The sequence below is a fragment of the Lynx canadensis genome, chromosome B2 (genome assembly GCF_007474595.2).
Source record: "Lynx canadensis isolate LIC74 chromosome B2, mLynCan4.pri.v2, whole genome shotgun sequence".
Taxonomy (NCBI): Eukaryota; Metazoa; Chordata; class Mammalia; order Carnivora; family Felidae; genus Lynx; species Lynx canadensis.
This window is the reverse complement of record NC_044307.1, coordinates 32,854,309-32,877,444: the sequence shown is the minus strand read 5'-3', so window position 1 is coordinate 32,877,444 and position 23,136 is coordinate 32,854,309. Positions and strand designations below refer to the sequence as shown.

The 23,136-nt window shown below is 54.5% G+C and overlaps 1 protein-coding gene across 2 annotated transcripts; it reads left to right on the top strand.

Moving 5' to 3' along the window:
• Positions 1–1,348: 1,348 nt before the first annotated feature.
• Positions 1,349–22,724, top strand: IP6K3 (inositol hexakisphosphate kinase 3). 2 transcript variants are annotated; one of them, XM_030315281.1, is made up of 6 exons: positions 1,349–1,415; positions 10,890–11,229; positions 17,601–17,814; positions 18,959–19,134; positions 20,142–20,317; positions 22,236–22,724. In XM_030315281.1, exons 2-6 carry the CDS (start codon positions 11,031–11,033, stop codon positions 22,701–22,703), a joined length of 1,233 nt encoding a protein of 410 aa, XP_030171141.1. In that variant the 5' UTR covers positions 1,349–1,415; positions 10,890–11,030; the 3' UTR covers positions 22,704–22,724. The 2 variants fall into 2 exon arrangements, with proteins under 2 accessions (XP_030171141.1, XP_030171140.1); XM_030315280.1 differs by lacking the exons at positions 1,349–1,415; positions 10,890–11,229 and having other exon boundaries at positions 16,884–17,814.
• Positions 22,725–23,136: the final 412 nt, after the last annotated feature.

Genomic DNA, 23,136 nt, shown 5'->3' with positions numbered 1-23,136 from the left:
ATAACCTGTCTGCCCATCTTTGATCCACTCCTCCTCAAATAAGAATGGATGTGCTCTGGGGCGCCTGGGTGGCGCAGTCGGTTAAGCGTCCGACTTCAGCCAGGTCACGATCTCACGGTCCATGAGTTCGAGCCCCGCGTCAGGCTCTGGGCTGATGGCTCAGAGCCTGGAGCCTGTTTCCGATTCTGTGTCTCCCTCTCTCTCTGCCCCTCCCCCGTTCATGCTCTGTCTCTCTCTGTCCCAAAAATAAATAAACGTTGAAAAAAAAAAAAATTAAAAAAAAAAAAAAAAAGAAAAAGAATGGATGTGCTCAAAACACAAACCTGAGCCTGGCCCTTTCTGATACAAAGCCCTTCTGTTTCTCCTGAGAAGCTCAGATTAGAGGCCTGTGAGACCCACCTCGCTCACTGCAGACTCACCTGTCATCACTCCCCACCTCTCTCATGCTCCAGTGCTCTGAGTGCCTCCACCTCCCTGACTACCCTCTTCCCTGATGCCTCTGGGCCTTTGCACATGCTCTCCCTTAGCTAGAGTGCTCTTCCCACCACCCTCTCCCCACCCCAACCTGGATGACCCCATTTGTCCTTCGGGTCTCTGATGGCTACTTCCTCCAGGATGCCTTCCTTGCTCCCCCCAAGGCTGGGTGAGGGGCCCCCCTAAGCTCCATGTTCTCCCACCAAATGCATTGGGATTGCCCTTCAACCTGCTGAACACCCCTTCCTCCACCCGCACTGTAATCCCCTGTCAAGAGTCATGGTCTGGCAGGTTCCTGGGTCAGCCTAGCGGAGCATCCGGAACAGAAGGGCCTCCAAAACTACTCGACTGACTGTCTTCAAGTTGATTGAGTGTTGATGAGCTGTCTTCCTACATGACTTTCCCTCTCACTGGAGGCCACAGCATGGGACAAACTGGCAGTGGGGAACAGGGTGGAGGAACGGAGAAGAAAGGAAGGGAGAACACGATCCCCTAGCCTAGCCTTACCTCCAGGAGTGAAAAAACAGCCAGGGTCCTTACGCAATCGGCCCTTGATGCACAGGGCCTGCCATCCAGGCAGCAGAGCAAAACACTTCTCTCAGACCTCTCCTCTTCTTCCTCCTCTTCATCCCCCCTCCCTCCTAGGCCCTCAGGCCCTGCTCAGAGCAGCCGTACACCAGCTGACAGCTGGGCATGCCAGCCCCCGCCAGCCCTTCCCGAGGGTCAGGTGACCTCCCTTCCCCAGGGCCACTGGGCAGACCTGAGTCTAGGCAGACCTCTCCACCAGCGCTAGAGTGGACAGGGAGTTCTCTGTGCTGGACACTGGGAAGGGCCTTTTCTTTGCCCAGGGCCTGCAGTCAGACAGGCACTGAAAAAGACTATTTTCCGCTGGATCTTCCCTTCCAGACACTCCCTGCTGCCCTTCCAGGAAGGAGGCCCTGGTGAGTGCTGCCTCAGGGGATAGGGCAGGGAGGGCCTGGTTGATGGCGCCTGAGGGTCCGTGCAGGACAGGGCAGCCCCCTACATCCCGACAAGGCCCCACCCAGTGGAGGTGCCAGTCTGTCTGTGTGTGTCTGTACATCTGTGCGTACCTGTGTATATGGAGGGGGTGCTGGGTCGGTTCAGGGACACGGAAATTCTGTCGTTCGCTCTTCTCCCATCTCTGTGCCCTTCCCCTAGAGTAATTCCAACCCTTCCTAGGGTGTCCAGAAGTCTCTAACCTTGGCTCCTGCATGAAGGCTGGGAGGGTTCTGGTGCGCTGGGACTGTAGAGGAAGCTGTGTGGCAGGTACAGGGGTTGGAGCCAACGATTCCCACCGTTTAACCCTTAACAGCGGCAGCTGTCCCAGGAGAAGTTGGCAATGCCCCCTGGGCTCCCAGAACGGTGTGTCCTGTCCCAGCAGCCCCACCCTTCCGCAGGGTGGGGGCGGTGCGCGAGGCTGGGATGATGTCAGGGCCTGTGGGCAGTAGCCGTGGCCTGGGTATGGGGTGCCCCCGTGGAGTGTCAGTAGACCACCGGCACCATCAGGGGCCCCCCTGCCCTGGGTCCTCGTGGCCCTCCAGTAAACCTGAGACCTGAACCTGTCTGGGCCTGTCACAGTCCTCAGGATCTCTGGGGACCTAAAAACATCCACGCTTGGTTCCTTCTCCAAAGATTCTGATCCCATGGGGCAGGACCCAGGCTTCTCCAGTTTTTAAAAGCTACCAATTTATGTCTAAACCTTTTTTACTATGAAAAACTTTAAGCCTACAGGAAAAAGTTGAGGACATGATATCATGAATGCTTGCATATCCTACACCAGGATTTACACGGTTGTTTGACCTTGGCCGTAATTGCTTCATCGACTACTCTAAGGCCAAGGTATTTGAAGTCCTTTATGGACATCACCACAATCCCCTGAAAGTACTTCAGTAAGTTCTTACACAACCCCAATGCCATTATCCCATTAACAAAATTAACAACTCCCAAAGACCGTCCACATCTAGTTCATATTCAAATTTCCCCAATGCCCCCCTAGATGTTTCATATTGCTTTGTTTACACCAGGATCTAATCAAGGTATACGGGGTCACTATGTCTTCTAAGTCCTTTTTAATCTGAAAGCGGCTCCGCCAACCACCTCCTGCCACTCCCCACCCCACCCCCACCCCCAACCCACCTTGCTGACTTGAAGGGCCAGTTGTCCCACAGGAGGGTGAGAATATGGCTGGGTCAGAGAGCTCTCAGTGCAGAAAGGGAAAATGAGGCCCAGAGAGAAAGGGACAGGGAATCTGAGGCAGAACCAGGTCTCCTGGTCCCCTCCTGTGCTGTGATCCCCCAGAACTCCCTCAGATCTCCTTATCAGAGATCTGAAAAACTCCTCCTCTGCAAAGGGCCTGTGGCCCCTGGGAGCCTCCCAGTGCTCTGTCCCAGGGCATCCTGGGGACGGCAGGCCAGGCTGAGCCATCCCGTGGCTCCCCACCTCCCCCACCCCACTACCCCCACTTACTCCTGCTGGGAGCAGGGCACCTGAATAAATCCTTGCCGTATGGTTGCTATCTTGTTCACCAGCAGCCACAGGGAACAGCAATCAACTTTACGAGCATTGGGTTGTTCAGGGGAGTGAGATGAGAGGCCGGGAGGAGCTCCAGGAATGGGGGACGCAGGGGCTCACTGAGTGCTGGTTACTCTTCCTCATCGAGCAGGACCGGAGCACCTGTAGCTGCAGGGGGAGTGGGGTCCAGCCGCCCCAGGGAGGGACTGGTTGAGCGGAGAGGCCGAGGACCACGTTCCCGTCAACTCAAAGGTGCCCTCCAGCTCCTGTGCCCTGTTCCTCTTTGGCAAGCCCTGTGCCTGGCCTCACCGTGAATGGAGCCAGGCACGCCACTCCTCAGAACATTCCTCACCAAGGGCGGGAAGCTCCCCCCACTCCTCCGGCCAGATACCCCTTAGAAAAAGTGGGGTGCAGTGAGAGGAGGAGGGAATGTGGAGGGGCATTGACCTTGGTGCCAACTTCTGAGTTCTTGAGAAACCGGCCCTGGGTAAGGCAGGCCCTTCAGCCACCGTTCTGGGCTCTGTGAGGACAGGCCTAGCAAACCCAGGTCCAGGATGTGTCCCGCCTCGGGGGGGCCGGGGCTGGCTGGCTGTGGAGTGTGGGCCGCAGTGATTCCCTCTCTGGGCGGTTCTGGCATGCCTGCTGCTGCCCTCTGCTGGGGAGACGCCGGCTTGCGTTCTCCCTGAACAGGCTCGCTCACCAGAGTTGGCCAGTCCCTCTCTGTGGGGACCGCACACTCACACACGCGCACTCACACATTCGGCCGCACGCTCACACGCTTGCTCCACCCATTATCGCATTTTGACCTTAAAAGGCCGTTTCTTCTTGCAGCCACAAAGTTGCCATGCTAACCACTGACAAAACCTTCTATCTCTGGCTCAAAGGCCTCTTATCTAAGGCAGGTGGCTGCTGATCGTAGTACTTAAGAGAAAGGTGGGGAGAGGCGGCAAAGGGGGCCAGAGGTTGGGAAACGTGCACGTCTGGGTGGTGAGCAGTATCCAAGATCCTGGACGCAGCTTCAAGGGGGTGAGGTCCTGAGGGGGTGCAGGGAGTTGGAAGATGCTGTGCAGCCATTACTAGCCAGGCGCAAGGTGGCCGAGGCCCCGTGGTGCTGTCATGAGGTCAAGATGTGTCAGGAGTTGGGGAGGGAGAAGCCTCCCAGCCTCTGCCTCTCCCAGAGCAGGCCTTCCAGGGGCACTTGGATTCTTGAGTCATCTTTGGCCCATGCGTCTCCCGCCCTGACAGCAAGCTCGGAACATTGCTGCTGCTGCTAAGGACATTTGTCAGTGGCTGAAGGGCTTCTAAACTAATAATCGCTGTATTAAAATCGCATTTGGTCCTCAAACTGGAGGAACATTGGGAGATTTTAAATGTTAAGAGAAAAGGAAAGAGAGAAAAAAAAAAATCTTCTCTCAAAGGATGAAATCAGCCCCGAAATAAGTCTGTGTGACTGGGGAATATGAAGCATTGCTCTGTGGTTCTGGGTGTCAAGCCTTCCCTGGGGAACAGAGGCTCTGCAAAGCCACATACTTCAGCCACGGCTGGGAAGGTGATGTGTGAAGTCCCCCAGTGTTCGGTATTGATCCCATCGGGTGGGGGACCACGCAGACGGGGGGCACACACCATCCTACAGCCCTTGAGTCATTTTTAGAATGGATTTTAAAACACGACTTTTTTTTCCCCAGAAAATAATCTTGTGCTTTCCCGGCTTGGATGGCCCCGGATGATACACAACCCTCTGCCACATGAGAAACTCCAAAATCCTCCTGCCCATTACGACCTAAGCAGTTTTAAACGGTTTTCGGGTCCTCTCATCTCTAATAGATTAAAAAAATGCTCCCTTGGGCATCGCAAAGACATTGAATGGTACTTGTACCAAACCTCTGGCTCCGAGAGACCCGTGAAATGTACGGCAGAGCTTCAGAGGCGAGAGGGCACCCATAAACCATGCTGGTTTTGAGTCCGCAGCCTGACACATCTCATACTGCGGTCTGCTTTTGACACAAGCTGTTTCGTAATTATCTCCTACCCTGAACGCTCCCCCATCAGACTTATGGGGATGCGGTCTGGAAGGCTTCCACACCTCACGGTCTCAAGCAGCCCCCTCCTCCCTGGCCTGAGCAGGAGCCAGATGGGCACCTCCGGTGCGTGTGGCCAGGCCCTCTCTGTGCCCCCTCTAGGCCAGTGACTAGAGCAGCTCGGAGGGCATTGAGCAGGCCGGGCTTACCGCCACTCAGAGCCCTTCCTCTGGTCTCCTGGCTGGTCCTGGCTCTTCCCTATTGCTCCCTGCACATCCCCTCCCTGAGACTTACCACCACTCAGAGCCCCTCCTCAACCTCCCCCCCGGCCCAGCCGGCATCTCTCCCCGTCTCAGACCCCATCCTGGACCTGTGACGCCACCCCTCCTCAGCCGACAGCAGTATCCCTCCCAACCTTTTCAACCAGGGCTCCATCTCAACATAATTTGTTCCCTACGAGTCCCCCTGCGATACTCATTATACTTTTAGTATCCGTTGATTGAGAAAATGGATGCTGATAAAAACTACTAGGAACTCAGTAATGCCTTTAAATGAATTTGTCTTTTGATAATCACCAAAGTGTTTATATACATTTGAGAAGTTATCGTGCTCCAAGGGTATTACTGTTCCGGCCGGAAGACGATGCTGGATGGTGGTGTGGCTTGGGGAAGGTCTAGACTGGCCCACAGGAGGCCCACAGGAGGGGGCCTTCACCCTCGGCACTGCGAATCCACACCGCTGAGCGCCCCGTCGGACCCCGTCCACCAGCAGCACACTGCCCAGCCGGGTGCAAGCTCCTGGAAGGCCCCCATTTCTGGCCACTAAGGCACACAGCGTGGAGAGGGCCTCGGACAGGACCCTGACCCTCAGGCCTTTAGAACTGACAGGCCCCCTATGGCTGAATCCCACCTAGAGTACTCACTAGCTCTGGGCTGTGAGGAAGCTCTTTAACGTCTCAGACCCTCAGTTTCTCCACCTGAAAATGACTCTCTTCAGAAACAGAGATGGGGATGATAAAGCCAGTGATTCGCAGGAGTAGCTACCATCATATAGGATATATTTGTGCAGTGAAGTATCTGAGGGCCCAATTCAAGTGAGGTTGCTTTCCATTTCCAGGCTCCATGCTGGGGATTGGGCCGTGAGTGGGTCCATTAGTCAGGATGCACCAGGCTGTGCTGTATAACAAACTACCCCCAAATCTCAGGGGCCTACTAGAGCACAGATGTACTTCTCTATTAGGCTGCGTTACCAACATGCAGAGTCACTCAGAGAGTGACCGTGCTTCCGAGATGACCAGGGCCAGTGTGGAACTGCTTACCGCTCCCACCAGAAGTGACGTATGTCACTCCCGTTCCCGTTGTGTTGGTGGAGGCAAATCACGTGGCTGTACTTACCTCCAAAGGGCGAGGGAAGTGCAATCTTCCCACATTCCCACAGGAAAGACCGGACTCTTGGTGAACAGCGCTGACAATGACCGCAGTCAGCCAGCTTGTTTCCAGGTATAAGGAACTGACAGGCTTTCATGAGATATAGTTCAGGACTAATTTAGTCCAAGTTTGCACTGGTACAAGTTTGATTTGTGGTTTCGCCTGCCATCTTCCTCTAAAATGGCAGTGGCAAGCTTGAAAAGAGGCCTATCTTCTGTAATTTTTAACGAACTTGGGTTTCGTATGTAGGTAGAGATTACACACACACAGACTCTCAGGAAATAAAACATGCCAACTGGTAGTGATGAGCCATGAGGCACTCATCCACCTCAGCTTGATGGTGGCCTCTGTCACTGTCCCTGGCATCACTTGTATTGTCATCTGTCTCCATTCTGGAAGCCAAATACAACTGCAGGCCCTGCTGTCCATGACCACCCCCCGCCCCCTCAGCCCAGGGAGTGTCCTGCAACCCTACAGCAGGCTGACTCAGGACCCTTGGGGCTACACTGACACAGGCATTTAACAACCAGCTGGATGGGGGGCCCATCAGAGAATTTAGCCCTTGAGTCTCCTGGAGTGAGCCCAGAGTTATTTCATTCAGGACATAACCCAGCGACAGGGGAGGAGGACACAGGGACCTGGGGCCATTTGTCCACCACTCCGGGGGGAGGGGGCTTTAAGCTGAGCTCTTCTGGCTGGGGGCATCTGACCCTCTTCCCTCCCTCGGTCTCTCCTCCTCCCTCCCCAAGGAACACAAGGGCAGGATGCTGGGTGAGGGGGGCAGCTGTGGGCCTCTGGGGGCAGGCGTGGGCTGGAGAGAGTGACACCTGTCTCCTTTTGACGCACTAGAGAGAGCCCAGCGTTCTCAGCAAGTGTGTCAGAGGGGTGTAAGGTCCTGTCTCAGGCGGCGCCTCACCTGCCTTCCCAGCACCCAAGCTGAGTCAGTCCCGAGAACAACCCACGCAGTGACAAGCCTCGAGTGGTGGAGACGCTTGGGGAGACGACTCCACAAAGGAATGCTGTGCATTTTGTCATCTGAGCATCGTGACAAGGCTATGGCAGTGGGCGGGAAACCAAGACTCAGACGAATGTTACCGGTTCGTCCTAGGGGCCTCAACAAGCTAGTGGGAATGCCTGGTACAGATGTGGGCCCTGGACTCCTTGCCCAGTGCTCTGAGGAAACAGAACAGGGCCCAGAGGCACTGATCGAAGGCCAAGGCCCACGCCAATGACAGACGTGCCTGCATGTGGCAAAAGGAAGGTCTGGGTTGAGAAAGATCTGTCAGCTTGAATTACTTATTCGGGACTTTTGAGGGAGGATGGGGAAGAACGGAGGTCTTCCCTCGCTCATTCCCACAGAGCAGGAGGCTGCACGCAAAGACAGTGACATCCTGAGTTTCCTTGGGAATGGAAGGTCGGCATCAGTGTCAAGGGGAAGCCACAGTGTGCCTCCCTGAGCAGCACAAAGCCTACCTGCCCAGCTCAGGCAGGTGCTCTGGTGTGGATGCCACTGCCCTCCAGCCTCCCTCTGTCCCTTCGCACCAACCTGTGTCAGAACCCCAGATCATACTGTACTATGCTATCACCTCCTCTATACCCTGAGGAGACCCTCGAGAGGAAGGATCTCCATTGCCCTATCTGTTGAGTCTAGATTTTTTTTAACTTTTTTTTTAAAGTAATCTCTATGCCTTACATGGGGCTCAAACTCATGACCCCAAGATCAAGAGTCACATGCTCTACCAACTGAGCCAGCCGGGTGCCCCAAGTCTAGATTTTTTTTTAAAGTACAGGCTGACTACCCATCAGACTCCCCATCACTACGACCCACCCTAAGTTTGCACTGCTGTGCCATGGGTTGCCTCGGAGACCCAGGGTCTTCCTGGCTCGCTCTGCGCTCTCTGAGAAAGTTCAGCCAGGGCTCCTGAGAACATCTGGGGATGCCAGTGCTTCTCGGGTCTTGTTGACATCCTTAGCCAGAAAGTACCTCAAGCCCCAGCTCTATAGGTAGACCTCCCTGGACCCCTCATGATGGTTTTTGCAGAGGTACGGAGCCCACCCACCACTAGGACAAGCACTTACTTCACCAGGTTGGAGGAGGAAGGCTAGGGGTGGTCAGGAAAGGAGAGACCAGGCCTGGGGGACAAGAAAACCTGGGTTCCGTCCTAGCACAGCCAGTGACTTGCGAGCGACTTTGGCCAAGTCCCAGCCTCCTTGGGGCTCAGTTTCCTGTCAAAGTGGATCCACAGCAGCCCTCAGCAGCCCCGCAGCATGGCGGGTAAATGCGCCATGGGGCTAAGGTGTCTGGGTTCAAATCCCTGCCCCGTCCTTAACGGCGTCGTGCACATAGGCAAGTTACTTAACCTCTCTGTGCCCCATTTTCCCCATCCGTGAAACAGACTGCTAACACTACCTCATAGGGTAGTTGTGAAGCTTAACTGGGTTGATCTATATAACAGAGACCTGGCACACAGAAAGCACTCTGGGTTTATCACCATTTATTGTTATTCCCTCCCCACACCACCACGGCAGGGTGACACTGATGTCCTTAGAGCTCCTTAGGGAGACAGAAGCGTGGGGAAGAAGGGCGGTGGGCCGCCCAGCGCGGCTGCCTGGGGTACCAGCTGGACCTGTCAGTGCTTGCTCAGCAAGCCCAGGCCTGGTTGGTGGTCCTGGGCCACTTTGGTTTTTCTCTTCTTTCTTCCTTCTTGCCTTCACCAAATCTGCAAGCAGAATTGGGTTTGCCAAACAATTGTGCTATCTTGTCATATACCCACTGATCCCCGAGCCAGTTTCTGATCTGCCTCTGCATCTAGATGCCTCCTACCACCTTCCCAGCTTGTGGACCAGGCTCCAAATGGGGCTCTGTCTGTGCCGTCTTAGAGCAGACGGGATTAAGGCCTCGGCTCTTGTGTCAGCTCGGCCCCTTGCCATCGGGCCTCAGCCCCCACCCCCACAACACACACACCTGTCGCCTGGCCCCGCAGCCCTGACCTCCCCAGTCACGCTCCAGCCACACAGGCAGCTCTCAGAAGCTTCACCCTGCATCCAGCAAAGCAAAGGCACATACCAGACAAAACGCCTCACCCTTCCTAAAGGGGCACTCTGTGGCCTGAAAGACAGTAGCCAACGTGAAAGAGGCCCTTGTAGGGCTGTGGGGCGTATAAATGGGCTGGGCTGAGGCTTTCACTGCCACCTGGTGCCAGAGGTCTAGGCGGGTGGCGGGGGTGTCTCTGGGCTGGGGTCCTGAACAAATTGATAGGTACTCTGTGCATGCAGCCAGCTGGCCGTGCCCATGGTCTGGACTGAAGGTCATTTAGAATGTTAATCATGTCCAGTCCTGCCTAGCTCGGTGGCATCCGTGGCCAGGAGTCCAGCGGAGAAGAGAATTAATAACTCGGCAGTGATGGGCACCCCTGTGAGAATGTCCTCTCACACAGGACAGGACGTATGTGGCCAGAAGAGCCTCCCCTCACAGTGTCTCCTTGGCACTCTCCTGAGACAAAGTCACGAAGTCTTTGGGGGCTGCATTTCCAGCCCAGAGTTCCAGCAAGCCCACCCTTCAGGAGGGAAAGGGAACAGCAGGTAACAGAGGATGAGGCCCAGAGACAGGCGGCCCCCACTTTGCTCCTGTCTCGCTCCTGGTCCGCACCAGAGCCCAGGTAGGGCATTTCACGCCTCGCTTCCCTCACGTGCAAAGCGGCAGTGAGAAAGTCTCCCTTTCTTACAACCCAGAGCTGTTGGGAAAATACGACCGCCACAGCAATAATGCTAGAAATAATAATGATAAATCACATTTATTGAGTAGTTAACTCTGGGCCTTCAGCTAACCTTTTCATGGGCTTTATCTCAATTTTGTCCTAAGTCCATGAGGTAGGTATCCTTACTATTTCTTTCTATAGATGGGGAAAGTGGGGCCCAGAGAGGTTTGGTAACTTCTCAAGGTCACACAGCAATTATGTTGTGGAGCCATGATGCAGACGGATGTGCACAGCTGTGCCGTACAAAACTGAAGCTTTCCTGTACCCCCTAAGCCCATCCATGCAAGAGGCCGAGTGCCCCAACAGCGGGGACTCTGCTCTATTCTTGGGCCTAGAACAGACGTTCCCAAAGGCAGGCAGGAACCATGACAGGAGTCAAGACAATCTCTGCATTCTGGAAGCCTACAGTTGTGTATATTATTTGATTTTTTTTTAATTGTTTGAGTATTTAAATTCAAAAGGCACAGAACAGTATTTACAGAAGTCTACCTCTCATCCTGGCTCCCTGGAGGCAATCACTGTTACCAGTTTCTTGCAACAGATTATTCTGGAAGTGATTGATGTCTCTTTACAGTCTTGTTCAACTACCAGTGGGTCGTGGTTGGGAACCGTGGGTCCTTCTGCTTCCCCCAGCACACCGTCTCCCTCACGTCATTTCTACCTTCCTCCTCTGCTCTCAGGGGTCCCCTCCCAGGCTCACAGAGAGACAGCTGTGCCCTGACGGTGGCGAAGGCCAAGAAGGAGAAAGCTGGGGAACGCTGACAGCCCGCCTCCTGTCCAGGAGCCGCTACCCCTACCCCAGGCCTTCCTCCTGTGGACACATGGTTGTGCAGGACAGCACGGATGCCGGGGATGCCAGAGTGGGCGTGCAGCTACAGCCCTTCCTGCACCAGGTCGGGGGGCACCTGAGCGTGATGAAGTATGATGAGCACACTGTGTGCAAGCCCCTCGTCTCCCGGGAGCAGAGGTTCTACGAATCCCTGCCTCTGGCCATGAAGCGGTTCACTCCTCAGTACAAAGGTGAGTGTCCAGACACGGCTCTGTGCCTGCCACACTGGGGGAGGCCTAGCCGCGTGCGCCCGCCGTTTCCTCGTGCCGGGTGGTGTGTGTAAGAGTTGCCACGGAGACACGCCCCCCTCCCACAGCCCGGTTGGCCTTCACTGTCCTAGTTTCTCTGAACCCTTCAAGCCTCTGGGCCTGGAGTCTAATGCCGTTTGGCAACCCTACAAATTAGCGAAAGCCACCACACTTCGAGGAATTGAGAACGGAATAAAATGATACCCCGGCCCCACCCTGCTCTGCTAGGGTATCCGGTCTGTGCTTCGGGAGTGCCATGGCTGGGTCTCGTGACCAGGGCTGGGAAAGACAGGACGGGCTGAGGCCTCCTTCACCTCTGGAGGCCCAGGCGGGTGAGAGGAGCCTCAGGCCTGGGTCAGGGCATGAAGGAGCTGGGACCCGACAGGTTTAGAAAACCAGAATTCCTGCCCTCAACTTGTGGCAAAGCCAGGGCCATGGGTTGCCTTTGAGGTTTAGCTGGGGAAACTGGGTACAGAGCAGTGTATGTTCTAGATCCGAGCACAAGGTGGGTTCTGGGGAGTGAAGGCGGGGTGGGGAGGGCTGCCGTCTGTGGGACTCCAGGCAGGGGCACTCTTGGCAGCCGGCCAGCATCCATGGGGCAGGCTTTTTGTGCACACCCAGCCTTCAGTAAATGCAGTTCACAGTTCAGTAAATGCAGCTCAGAGCCCATGGCCCTCTGAGGCCTAGTTCCCACGGACACACAATGGGATGAGTGCCCAAAAATCTCTTTTAAAGGTGTTTAGATGTTGTGACTACAAGCTTCTGCCCTCATTATCTAAGCATCTGTAGTAAAAGTGATGATAATCTCCAAATAAGTCAGCCAAAAATTCACTTGCATTTCAATGATGAAGATACTTGGGAAGGATGGAGCCTATCTATATGGGTGTTTCTCAGAGTGTGACCTGGGATTGACCAACTTTACCAGAATTGCTGGTGTGTGGGTTACAATGCAGATTCCCAGGCTCCATTCCAGACCTGTGAACCAGAACCCCTGGGGTCAGGGTCCAGGAATGTGTATTTAGCGTGTTCCAGACTGAGACTTACTGATAGGGGGTCAATGAGCCCTAGGCATTGCTTCAGCCCCAGCCTGCCAAGACCTTCTGAGAGTCTAAGACAAGACCCACGAGCATCATACGCTAAGAGACAGGGGCGGACGGGTGGTGTGCAGCCTGTGTGGGCCTCCCCTGAGGCCTCTGGGGCCGTAGGCCGGTGTTGCCCATCAGTTGTGGGTCACTGCCCATCTTGTCAGAGCACCCACTGGAATGAATGTCTGTCCTTTTGCAACTAAACTCAACCTAGCAAAGCGGTGGCAGGATCTTGCGTGGGGTGGCCTCCTGCCCACAGCATTTCACGCTTGTTGGACACAGCTCTGAAGCTGAGACAGACTGCCAGGACGGCCACAGGCAAGGCAGGAAAGTGAAGGAGGCTGGTTGGTCTGCAGGACCCCATCCTGATGCTCTGCCTGTGTCCCACGTGTCTACACGTGCCCATTCCTCTGGGCAGGAGAACAATGGCACCACTCTCAGGCACCCTCAGGCACTGGTCTACTGTCCAGACCCCTACTCCACCCTGCCTCCCAGTTCTAGTTGGGCCCATCCCAGTACTGCCTGCCTTAGGGCCCTGCTGACTTGATAGATTAATTTCAGCCAAGGCATCACAGCTACGTGTATCAATGGCCATAGAGCATGCTTCAGTCTCTGCCTTCCCCTAGGAGATGCTGTTTCCACACAAGTCGGGAGGGGACTGGGTCAGGGAAACACATGACACCCTCCGGCGAGACCACATAGCCCTGCTGAAGGTGAGGCAGAGCTTCCACACTGGGGCGACACCCAAACGTGAGGTTTCAATGATGCAGAAACACGGATTCACTCAACAGCCAGAACACAATCCATGAGGTGCCACGGGCCAGGCACCACCTAAGGAAACACACATCTAGGGAGACACAAGAGAAAGGCGCCGAACCAGGACCCTCACACTCTCAGATGCCTGGAACAGGTTGCTGAGGTCAGGTTTTAGATGGGAAACAGTCCCTACAAGGGCCCTCGGGCCGCGCGGGCTTCTTGTTTCACCGGAGAAGAAAAGTGGTGTCAGCTTGGTGTTCACTCAGTAGTTTCCACGTGTTAACTCAATCCTCACGACAACCTTCTGAAGGAGCTACTATTATTATCCCCGTTTCACAGGTGAGGAAACTGAGGTACAGAGAGGTGACATGACTTGCCTCAGGCCACACAGCCAGTGAGAGGCAGAGCCAGGATTCAAAGCTCTGAGGTCTGGCTCCCAAGCGTGGGCTCTCGGGCACCCAGGCCCGCTCCACCAGCACGGTCACCCAAGAGATGGGCTCCTCACATGCCAGTGCTCAGGGGCTCATCTAGCCCAACAAAGGAGGGGATGTGACTTGCCCTGATCCGCTCAGCTAGTGACCTTAGATCAGGGAGGCTCGAAGGCCCACAAGGCTGCCACAGGGGGGTCTCCCTTTTTCTCCCCCATGGGAATGACCCCAGAGAGAGGGGTTGTTTCTCTAGTGGCCACTGCAATGCCATGGAGCACACCCTCTCCCTTCTCACTGCCCCGTGCTGTGGTGGCATCAGGGAGTGTTAGGCAGGGATATCACTCCCAAAGGTAGCCTCCCCATGACAGGAGCTTGCCTCGACCTCCTGCTGGGCTCCTTGGCCATGACATCTTAGGGGCTGCATCCCTCTGCCTCCCAGTGTACCTGTCAGCTTTGAGTGAGCAAGGACGTACTTCTAGGTCCAGCTGGTTGACGGACGAGCCAGATTCATATTACAGACACCGGCAAATAAATGCTCTCACGAGCTTAAAAATAAATGCATGACAGTATATTCATGGAGGCTGGGGAAGCTGCTTGGCCAAACCGAAATTGCTGAGATGCTCCGGGCATGGCGGTTGGGCCGTAAGCACTCTCGTCTGCCCAGCTGGCAGGGCTGCAGGTTGAGGTGCTTGGGGAGGTCTGGTGAGCAGGCAGGCAGGGCTCCCCTGGCCAGGCAGAGGCCGCAGAGCGCCGGGAGCCCATGGCCCTCTGAGGCCTAGTTCCCACGGACACACAAGGCAAGCTGGAAAGCCAGGCCAGGCCCAACATGATTCTTGACTACAAACCAATCCAGGCCCCGAGGAGTCTGGATTCCATTGACACGCTGCTTCAGTAAAGAGCTGGCATGTTGAGACGGCCAGGCAGCTATCTGCTATGGGTCTCAGGCTTCAGAAGGAAGGTCTGGGCTGAGCTGCAGAGTGATGTGGGAGACGGAGGGAAGGCAGATAGATGGAGACACAGAGCCAGAGGCGTGCAGGAAGCCGGAGCAAGAAGGCACAGACCTGGAGTCTGGCTGTGTAGCTCTGACAACATGAGAAATAGAAATGCCTTTTGGATTTTATTGGTTTTGGGTTCTCTGCACCTCTGCTCGCCTCCATTTATTTAGACACTCAGATCTGATGAGACCAGACAAGAGCTGGAGCCTACGGAAGCGGATGAAGGTCACATTTCTTGTCCTTCCAGGGAAGCCTCCCGGGGTTGAGGCTCCCCGAGACAGCGGTTTCTTGCAGGCTTGGCACCATAGTCCCACAGATGGGAGAGGCCAGACGGTGAGCTGAACTTTACAAGTCCCCAAAGGGCCCTGCCCTTGGCTGGCACACCATCCAGGGCTCCCCCAGGCAGCCAGGAGACTCCAAGCTCCTCAAGGACAAGCACCAAGGCCGGTGCTCTCCTTTCTCCACTGTGGAGTGGTGGCTCTGGGGCCTGGTGCTGGTTTCTAGGTCAGTCCTCCTCCCCAGATCATGCACAGAGACCCTCCTGCCTGAGAAAACAGGAATGGAAATGTAAACACCATGTCCTCAGGCTTCTCAGCACTCCCAACCCTCTGTACTGATGACCCTCTCACACATTGGTGGCCTCATGGCCTCTCTGACTGTTCCCACGGAACAGAATCGCCAAAACAAATGTGATAGGGACACAGCAGGAGTGTCCCTCGTCTACACACAAGTAAACACAGCATGATGACACCGGAGTCTCCCGATGAAGTCCTTGGCTCCGTGGTACAGCTTGTTCCTTCTTCTGTATCCGCACCTGGTGTGGCCTTCTCAGAGCTCCACTGCTCACAAACTGTATGACCTCGGGCAAGTTATTCCAGCTCTCTGGGTCTCGGTGACCACAGGCAAGCACCTTACAGGCTAAGTGTCACTCAGTGGAAACAAAGCAAAAGCACCAATGCTGGCACCTGGCAGAGATTATCACTACGGTAGCTCTTGCCCTGACCTGCATCAGCCCTTGTTCTCACGAGCGACACAGCTCAGGCAGGCTCCACCGAGAGATGCGTGCCAGTGTGCAGGTAAACTACAAAATGCCAGGTTCAGGTACAGTATTACTAGTAGTATCATCACTAGTTCACAGGACTCAGGGGCCTGAGAGATGCTGAGGCAGAGCAGAATTTTTTTAAAGGAACTGGAAAAAAACTGCATGTCACTGTCAGGCTGCAAAATTAGGGCACTGGGAATCTGAGATGACAGGACTGGCCCGGAGAGACCGCTGAGCCAGACGCAGATGGCCCTGAAGAGCGACTTGCTGAATTATAGAGCAGCCCTGAAAATGAGCGTCCGCCCTGACCAGCCCGGGCAGGGACGCGAGCAGGGAAATCAGCTGCCTTGAGTGCTGGTTCAGCAGAAATTACCACTTGTGCTGAGAAAGTGACCAAGTGGTCGGGGGAGGAAATGAATACCTGAGAGGACATGATCACATGCAACCCACCTTCTCTCAGTCAGAGTCCCAGCAGAAAATGAGCGGTGTGTTTAAAGGGGTTTAAATGAAGAGAATTTTTAGAGGGACTGCTTGTAGAAGGGCATGCAGGATTAAGGGAACAACTGGGGGTGACGAGGCACCCAGGGACCAGCACCACTGCAAGGCTGTAACCATCCCTAGACCTGAAGGGCCGAAGTCAGGGAGTGGTGTCACTGACCCAGCAAGAGGAAGGCCACAGAGGGACAGGATGACACTGCAGCAGGGAGGGCGCCGCTGGGATAAGTACCTCGACCTCTCTCCCTCCCCGCCCCATCTCCTGCCAGTGCCAATGTCCTCCACTAGCCAAACCCATGGGAAACGGGGCGGGGGGGGGGGCAAGGAAGCCACTGGTGCACCCCACAGGGTCAGCCTCTGAGGCACAAGGCAGGTTGGAGACAGGTGGAGAGAAGCTTGGTGGGAGGAGGAGCAAACTGAATACTCATGGCATCAGCTACAGAAGAACAGGGAACTAAGAACTCCAGAGATCCAGTCCTCACAAAACCATTCACATGGCTGTCTCCTTCCACCACCGAGAATAGGGTTCCACCTCCACCAGAACTCTGGCGAGGCTGAGCACCCACTGATACTGAGCCCCACGGAGAAAGACCTGGGCTGTGCCCTCTGAGCAAGAAATCCAAAAGGGGGTGCCCACAGAGGCATTGACATACACGCCAGAGCTAACTACCTGACCTGGCCGACGTCGTGGAGGGGAAGCCCAATTAGCACATTTGTTCACTGGGTCTCCTCACCCTCTTCACTCTCATAAGCAGCGACTGGAGCAGGCTGTCGTGCCTTGATTACAAACACCAATGGTCAGGAGGTACCATAGCTGGAGAAATCCCACCAGTCCTCTGTTTTATATCAAAGAACCATGTTCTGTCAATAATATTCATGTGCTATGTGTATAACTGAAGGAAATGGTGAGCATCAGTGTTAAAGCCAGAGACGGGGCGGGGACAGGGTATAAATGAAGGCAACAGAGAAGCAGAGCCCCCAGAAGGCTGAGGCGAGCTTCCTGGCAGGAGCTGGTCAGACATAGATTAAAGGAAGGGAGAGCAAGGATGATGAAGGAGGCAAAGGGGAGGCACGGGATGGGCCCCAACTTCCCGCAAAGGCACCCTGGGAGAGGGGGCCCTCTTTGCAGAGGACCGGCTCTGATGACCCAAAGTTGGGCCCCTCTGGAAGAGCGGTATTGTCACTGGGAAGGTGCCACTGTGCACAGAGGAACCAGAAGGCGAGAACAAAATGTACAGGACCGGCTTTGCGAGCATGAAAGGACAGAGAGATGCAATAAAGCAGAGGCTGTGCCCAGATCAGCCCAAGGCTATTTTTTTTGCAGGCTCCATGGCCCTGGGCTCATTCTGGAACAGTCCCCATAGCTCTTCCTTGAGAGGAGAGTTAGGGAAGCGGAGAGGTCGATCAGTGCCATTAGAACTACAATTCAAAAGGATGTCACCCCTTGTCACGCGTCCACCAGGTAAATTCCATCTGGTTTTCCCCTCCTCTCCCTCCCCCGTGTGCTCTGCAGGCACCATCACGGTGCATCTCCGAAAAGACAGCCGAGGCCATCTCAGCCTGGTAGCGAACCCACTGAAGGAGAACCGGGGGCCCTTCAAGGTCTCCACGGAGTCGGCGGCAGTGGCAATATGGCAGACTCTCCAGCAGACCACCAGCGGCAGCGGTGGCGCCCACACCCTCGCCCAGTGGCAGCACACTCAGCTGGCACACTCACTCAAGGAGAGGTGAGGGCCACTTGGCAGGATGACAGAAACCCACTGGGGATCAGCACCGCTCCCACCTGGGCCAAGCCTAGCAGCTCCCCAATGGGGCCAAGAAAGTGAGAAATTCAGATAAAGGCTCCATCTAGAAACACCAATGTGACCAAAGGAACGAAAGGACTTCCGTTCATGCCATTTTAGAGGGAGGACTCCGATGCCTTTCTCTCAGCAGCTGCCGCACATGCAGAGTCCTGCAGAGAGCAGGCATTTAGTACACGCTTGTTTAATTACATACCTGTTTCACTGAGACCATGAAGTGTCTCTGGTGGGGGGAGGGGGTGGAATGCAAAGACCCAGAACAGTTGACACGAAGCAAAGTGGCTAATGGTAGTCAGAAATCACCTTTCCTTAAGGGCCAGGAAGGGACGAGGAGAGAGATCAACACAGCCACCCTGCGGGACCTAGGAGACGCAGGCAGCTCAGGGCACCCGAGGTCCTGGAGAGGTCTCCAAAACCTCTGATACTGTTAGCTGACCTTTCTCAGATGGAAAGCACCCCTGGGGACTTATAAACCATTTACGGGGAAACAAGAGGGAGCTAATACAATGAAAATACCTCCCTTCCCCAAGGAGCACAGCGGATGTAATTAAGCCTCTTGGCTCAGCATCAGGAAGCGGGTACACATTATCTCCGTTTCACAGATGGGGAAGCCAAGGTGCACAGGACAGGAGAGAGGGTGGACCAAGGATCCCTGATTCCCACCCCTGTTGGCATTTTGAGGTCTCGAGGAAATAACAACACGGCACACAAACAGCCTAAACCCCGAGACTTCTGATTCCAGGCAGGGTCGCCGCCCCCGTGCTATGTTGCCTCAATAGTGCGAGAGTAATCCAGATCACTTACAAGTGAACTGAAACCACCACAGCCCTCTGATGAGGTGACACGCTCTAATGAATTATTCTGGGGTTTAGAGGGACCCCCTGCCAGGGCGGCAAGGTGGCCTGATCTGGTGCCCAGGGCCTGAATGCGGCAGGAGGGACTCTCCGAGGCCCCGCAGGCTTCCTGGAGAGTAGCCAGAGACAGTGCACTTCAGCGTCCAGCCCAGGAGAGCCCAGTCACAGGGACAGGCACCGGTGCCCTGACTGTCGTGCGCTTCCCTCGCCCACAGCTCAGCCACGTCCCTCCTGAGGTCAGAGTTCCACCTCAACGCCCACGTGTCCTCGCTGGTGGAAGATGCTAACGGAAACCAGGCCGAGAGGAGGAGCTTTAACCCGTGGGGTCTGCAGTGTCACCTGGCCCACCTGACCCGCCTGTGCACTGAGTACCCGGAGAACCAGCTGCATCGTATCCTTGCCCGCACTCCCTGCCCCCTAGTGGGGTGGGGGTGGGGATTAAGAACAGCCATGCCGACGGAGGTGGGAGGGGAACAGGGCCAGGGGAGGGGTGGGTGGCGAGACAGAGACTGACACGTGAGGGAGACTCTGAGGCACAAGCCCTCAAGCCTAGGACCTAGAAGAAATCTCATCTCTCCAAAAAAAAGTCAGAGCGGATGGGGAAGTCAGACTGGGATCTGGTCAGGCCGCTGCCTCTGCCACCCAGGGAAGCAAGGACAGGCTGGGCCAGGGGTCTCTGGGGGCAGACAGGAATGATGACTGCCACGCCGGGTGGGGGCGGCACACCCCATCCCCTCTTCTATCCCTCCAAATCCTCCCTGCAGATGTCTTCCTGTGGAGCTGATGGCGTGAGGGGGTGTGGCTCCCCCCTCAGGGAAGTGCCCCTAAGTGGACTCTTAGAGGAGTCACGACCCCCTCATCCTCAGGCTGCCATGTTCTCAGCGAGCACATTTAGGCTTGCAATGCCCCTTTGTCAGCGCCGGGCTCCTTCCTGCAAACGAGTGACTGGTTTCACAGTGTTTACTAAGACACATCTGCAACCCTAATCCCTAAGAAGCTTTTGCAGGATAATTACTCCGCTGAAATTAATATTCCTGCAACTCATCTCCAAAGCTAACATCAACCCACTTCTCCCAAAAGGTATTGGCCCATTCAGTGACTTGAGGTTTTAGCCTTATGATTTTCTGCTATAAAATGTAAATTGGGCATGGCCTGCCAGGGATTTCACGCCCGCATTTAAATTTCAACCTCAGAGCAAAAAGGAAAAGGAAAAGCAGCTCACAGGCTCATAAACTCCCCCTAAGTAAATGGACTTATTAAAGCAGCCTGCAAAGCTAATACCTTGAATTCTTAAGAGGGACGCCGGACTTGTCTGTAAGGAGAGAAGGGAGAGAAGGACTGGCACTCAGGGTGGGGGCCTTCACGTCCTCGGAGCCTTCCTGAACTTGGTGTGACCAGGGTTTCTGTTGCTGGAAAACGTCGTGTCACAGTACAAGTACCCCTGTATCCTTGACCTGAAGATGGGGACCCGGCAGCACGGGGACGATGTGTCCGAGGAGAAGAAGGCCCGTCACATGAGGAAGTGTGCTCAGAGCACGTCAGCCTGCCTGGGCGTCCGCATCTGCGGCATGCAGGTAGGTGGCAGAGGGCCCGCTGGAGGGCGGGGCATCCTGGCACGTCCACTGTGGGGCAAGGGTGTCTCCCAACTGCCACCACTGCCCACGGAGCCCTTCGCTTGGGAAGCAACACAGGAGGCAGTCGGGCACAGCCCTTCCGCCCCGGAAATGCATATCCCGGTCTGTGACACGCTGGGATTTTTTTTTTAAGAGACCCTTTCAGGATAGTGGTGTCAAAAATCCACCATTTTTTAAACTCGGTCTCAGGGTCTCTGGCAGCTGAACTTCCCGGCGGCCACATGGGTCCTGCCCACAGTGAGAGCAGACCTTTGACCGCAGCGTGTGAGCAGGGGCTGAGGAAAGAGCTGAAAAGGAGCCTCTCCGCTCACTCGCTCACTCAGCGCACTCCGCTTCCTCAATTACTTGAATGATAAAGTCGAACCTCTCCTTCTCAGGGACTGTTGAGGCACTCTGCTCTTTGAATTCTTATTAGCCATTCCTTCTTCCTCCTCCACCTTTTCTGCTTTTCGCTGCCTGTTCTGGTTAGTGAAGTGGGAAGGTGGTAACCTGTTCAGCGGAGGCAAAGGAACGGTTAATTTTTTTATTGCCCAGACTCTACCCTGTTTTTTGCAGCTCTGATGTGGCTTGTGGCAGAGGGGCTGCAGAACGGGAAGAAATAAACTTTCCCCACGCGTTCACTCTTACAGTCTATCTCCTCAAAGCAAAACCAGACACCGATTTGACGGTACACGTTCAAGCTTTCCTTAATTGAAACTGCCACCCCTTGAAGCTGGAAGTTGAGTCTATAAATTTGTTGCACAGATGTCCCTTGGGAGGCTTGGAACGCAGTCCTCAGGAGAATGCAGTGTGATGATTTGGGGTGTAAATGGAATCTCTCTCTGGACCTCAAATCTTCTGAAATTGATCTGATTTATTTAGACAGTGACACCCGTCGTGTATTTATGACGGCTAATTTAGCAGCCGATGTCCAGCCCTCCAAAGCAAGTCTATCATATCTTTCTGATTTTTTTCCACACTGGTAGAAACATATCACATAATCTGAAGGCAGGAAAGACCTGAGAAACTGTCTTGGCCAGGTATGGGCTGCCCTTCCCAGGTGAGCCAGGGAAAGGTGTGCCAAGTCATGGCCATGCCAGCCACCGGCCTCAGTACAGCCTCTGCCATCTGAATGAAATGGGAGCGGTTGCCACTGTCCCCCCATCAGTATCTCCTCCATCTGCTCCCTTCCTGTGGCCAAGACATGACAGGGGAGGGGAGAGGAGCTGGTGCCAAGGAGGACCCACCAGCCCCACAGAGCTGCTGTGAACTGCCCCCCACCCACCCAGTCCAGGCTCCCCTCAGCTGCGCTGGCTGATCCATACCTGATCGAGCCCATCTTTTTATCTTTTTCTCTTCAGTCACCCTGCTCTACCCCAAGAGCTCTGTTTCCTTAGAATCTGCAGAGAAAGGACTTTATAAACTTCAGTGGGGAAAATTGAATCTAGTTGGCTTTCCAAGGCCATTGGCTGTGATTTCAGATTCCTGCTAAAGCTTACTAGTTTGGATTTGCTAATATTTGAATTGAAGAGGGCCAGAAGCCAGGGTTTAAATCATGATCTGGAGGATGACATTGGAAATTCACAAGAAAGGCAATCCAAAGCTTTTCCTCATGGGTGGAGGGTCACCTCTGTGGAGTGAAGGATCTTTACACCTTGGATTCCTATTAAAGGCCTGCACAGAAAGCATTTTAAAATGTGAAAGTTCCACTGGTGCTTGATGAAAGATCATCCTTCCATTCATTTCAGCCACTCTTGCCCTGCATCTCCCGGAAATCTGTTTATATATCACGTTAGCTTGTAACACTGCAACCATAGCAGGGACAATATTTTTTTTAAGTTGGCAATTCTTCACATTTTCTTTCTCTTTTTATTGGAAGGTTTATCAAATTGATAAGAAGCACTTTCTCTGCAAAGACAAGTATTATGGAAGAAAACTCTCTGTTGAGGGGTTCAGACAAGCCCTCCATCAGTTCCTGCATGATGGAACCCGCCTCCGGACAGAGCTCCTGGAACCCATCCAGCGCCAGCTTCGGGCCCTCCTCTCGGTCATTCGGAACCAGAGCTCGTACCGGTTCTACTCCAGCTCTCTCCTCATCATCTATGATGGGCAGGAGCTGCCAGAAAGGACCTCAGAGGGCCTGCATCCTCCGGAGGCTCCGCAGCCGGACCACGGCAGCTCTTCTGGAAGCCTCTCCAAAGTTGACATCCGGATGATCGACTTTGCTCACACAACATACAAAGGCTCCTGGAATGAGCATACCACTTATGATGGACCAGATCCAGGCTATATTTTTGGCCTGGAAAACCTCATCCAGATCCTGCAGGATATTCAAGAGGGAGAATGAGGCTTGTTGCGCCTATCCAGATTTTTCTGGAGCGCAGATATCAAAAGGGACCTATTGGCAGCCGGGGTACTCTAGACACTGTTAGAGGTCTTTGTAATCATTATATCCATGTTTGAAAGCCATACGTGGCATATTAATGGCTGCTAAAGAAACCAGCTCTGGAGATAATTCCATGTACTCTGGCATCTTATGCTAATGCTGGTCGTCAGAGGCTGGACACACAGTGTGAAATGGCACCATTTTAGAGTATACTGGAAGGCTGCAGCTTGAGTGAGAAGCCAGCATTACAGTGAGATTCTGGAGAATTCGCATTTAAAAATGCTTTTTGTTGTCATGCCGAAGTCTTGGCAAGCTGTGAGGCAAAAAACTCTACTTGAAGAAGACTTGAAGAGGGAGTTCATGAGTGTATGGCTTGTCTGCTCGCATGGGCTGC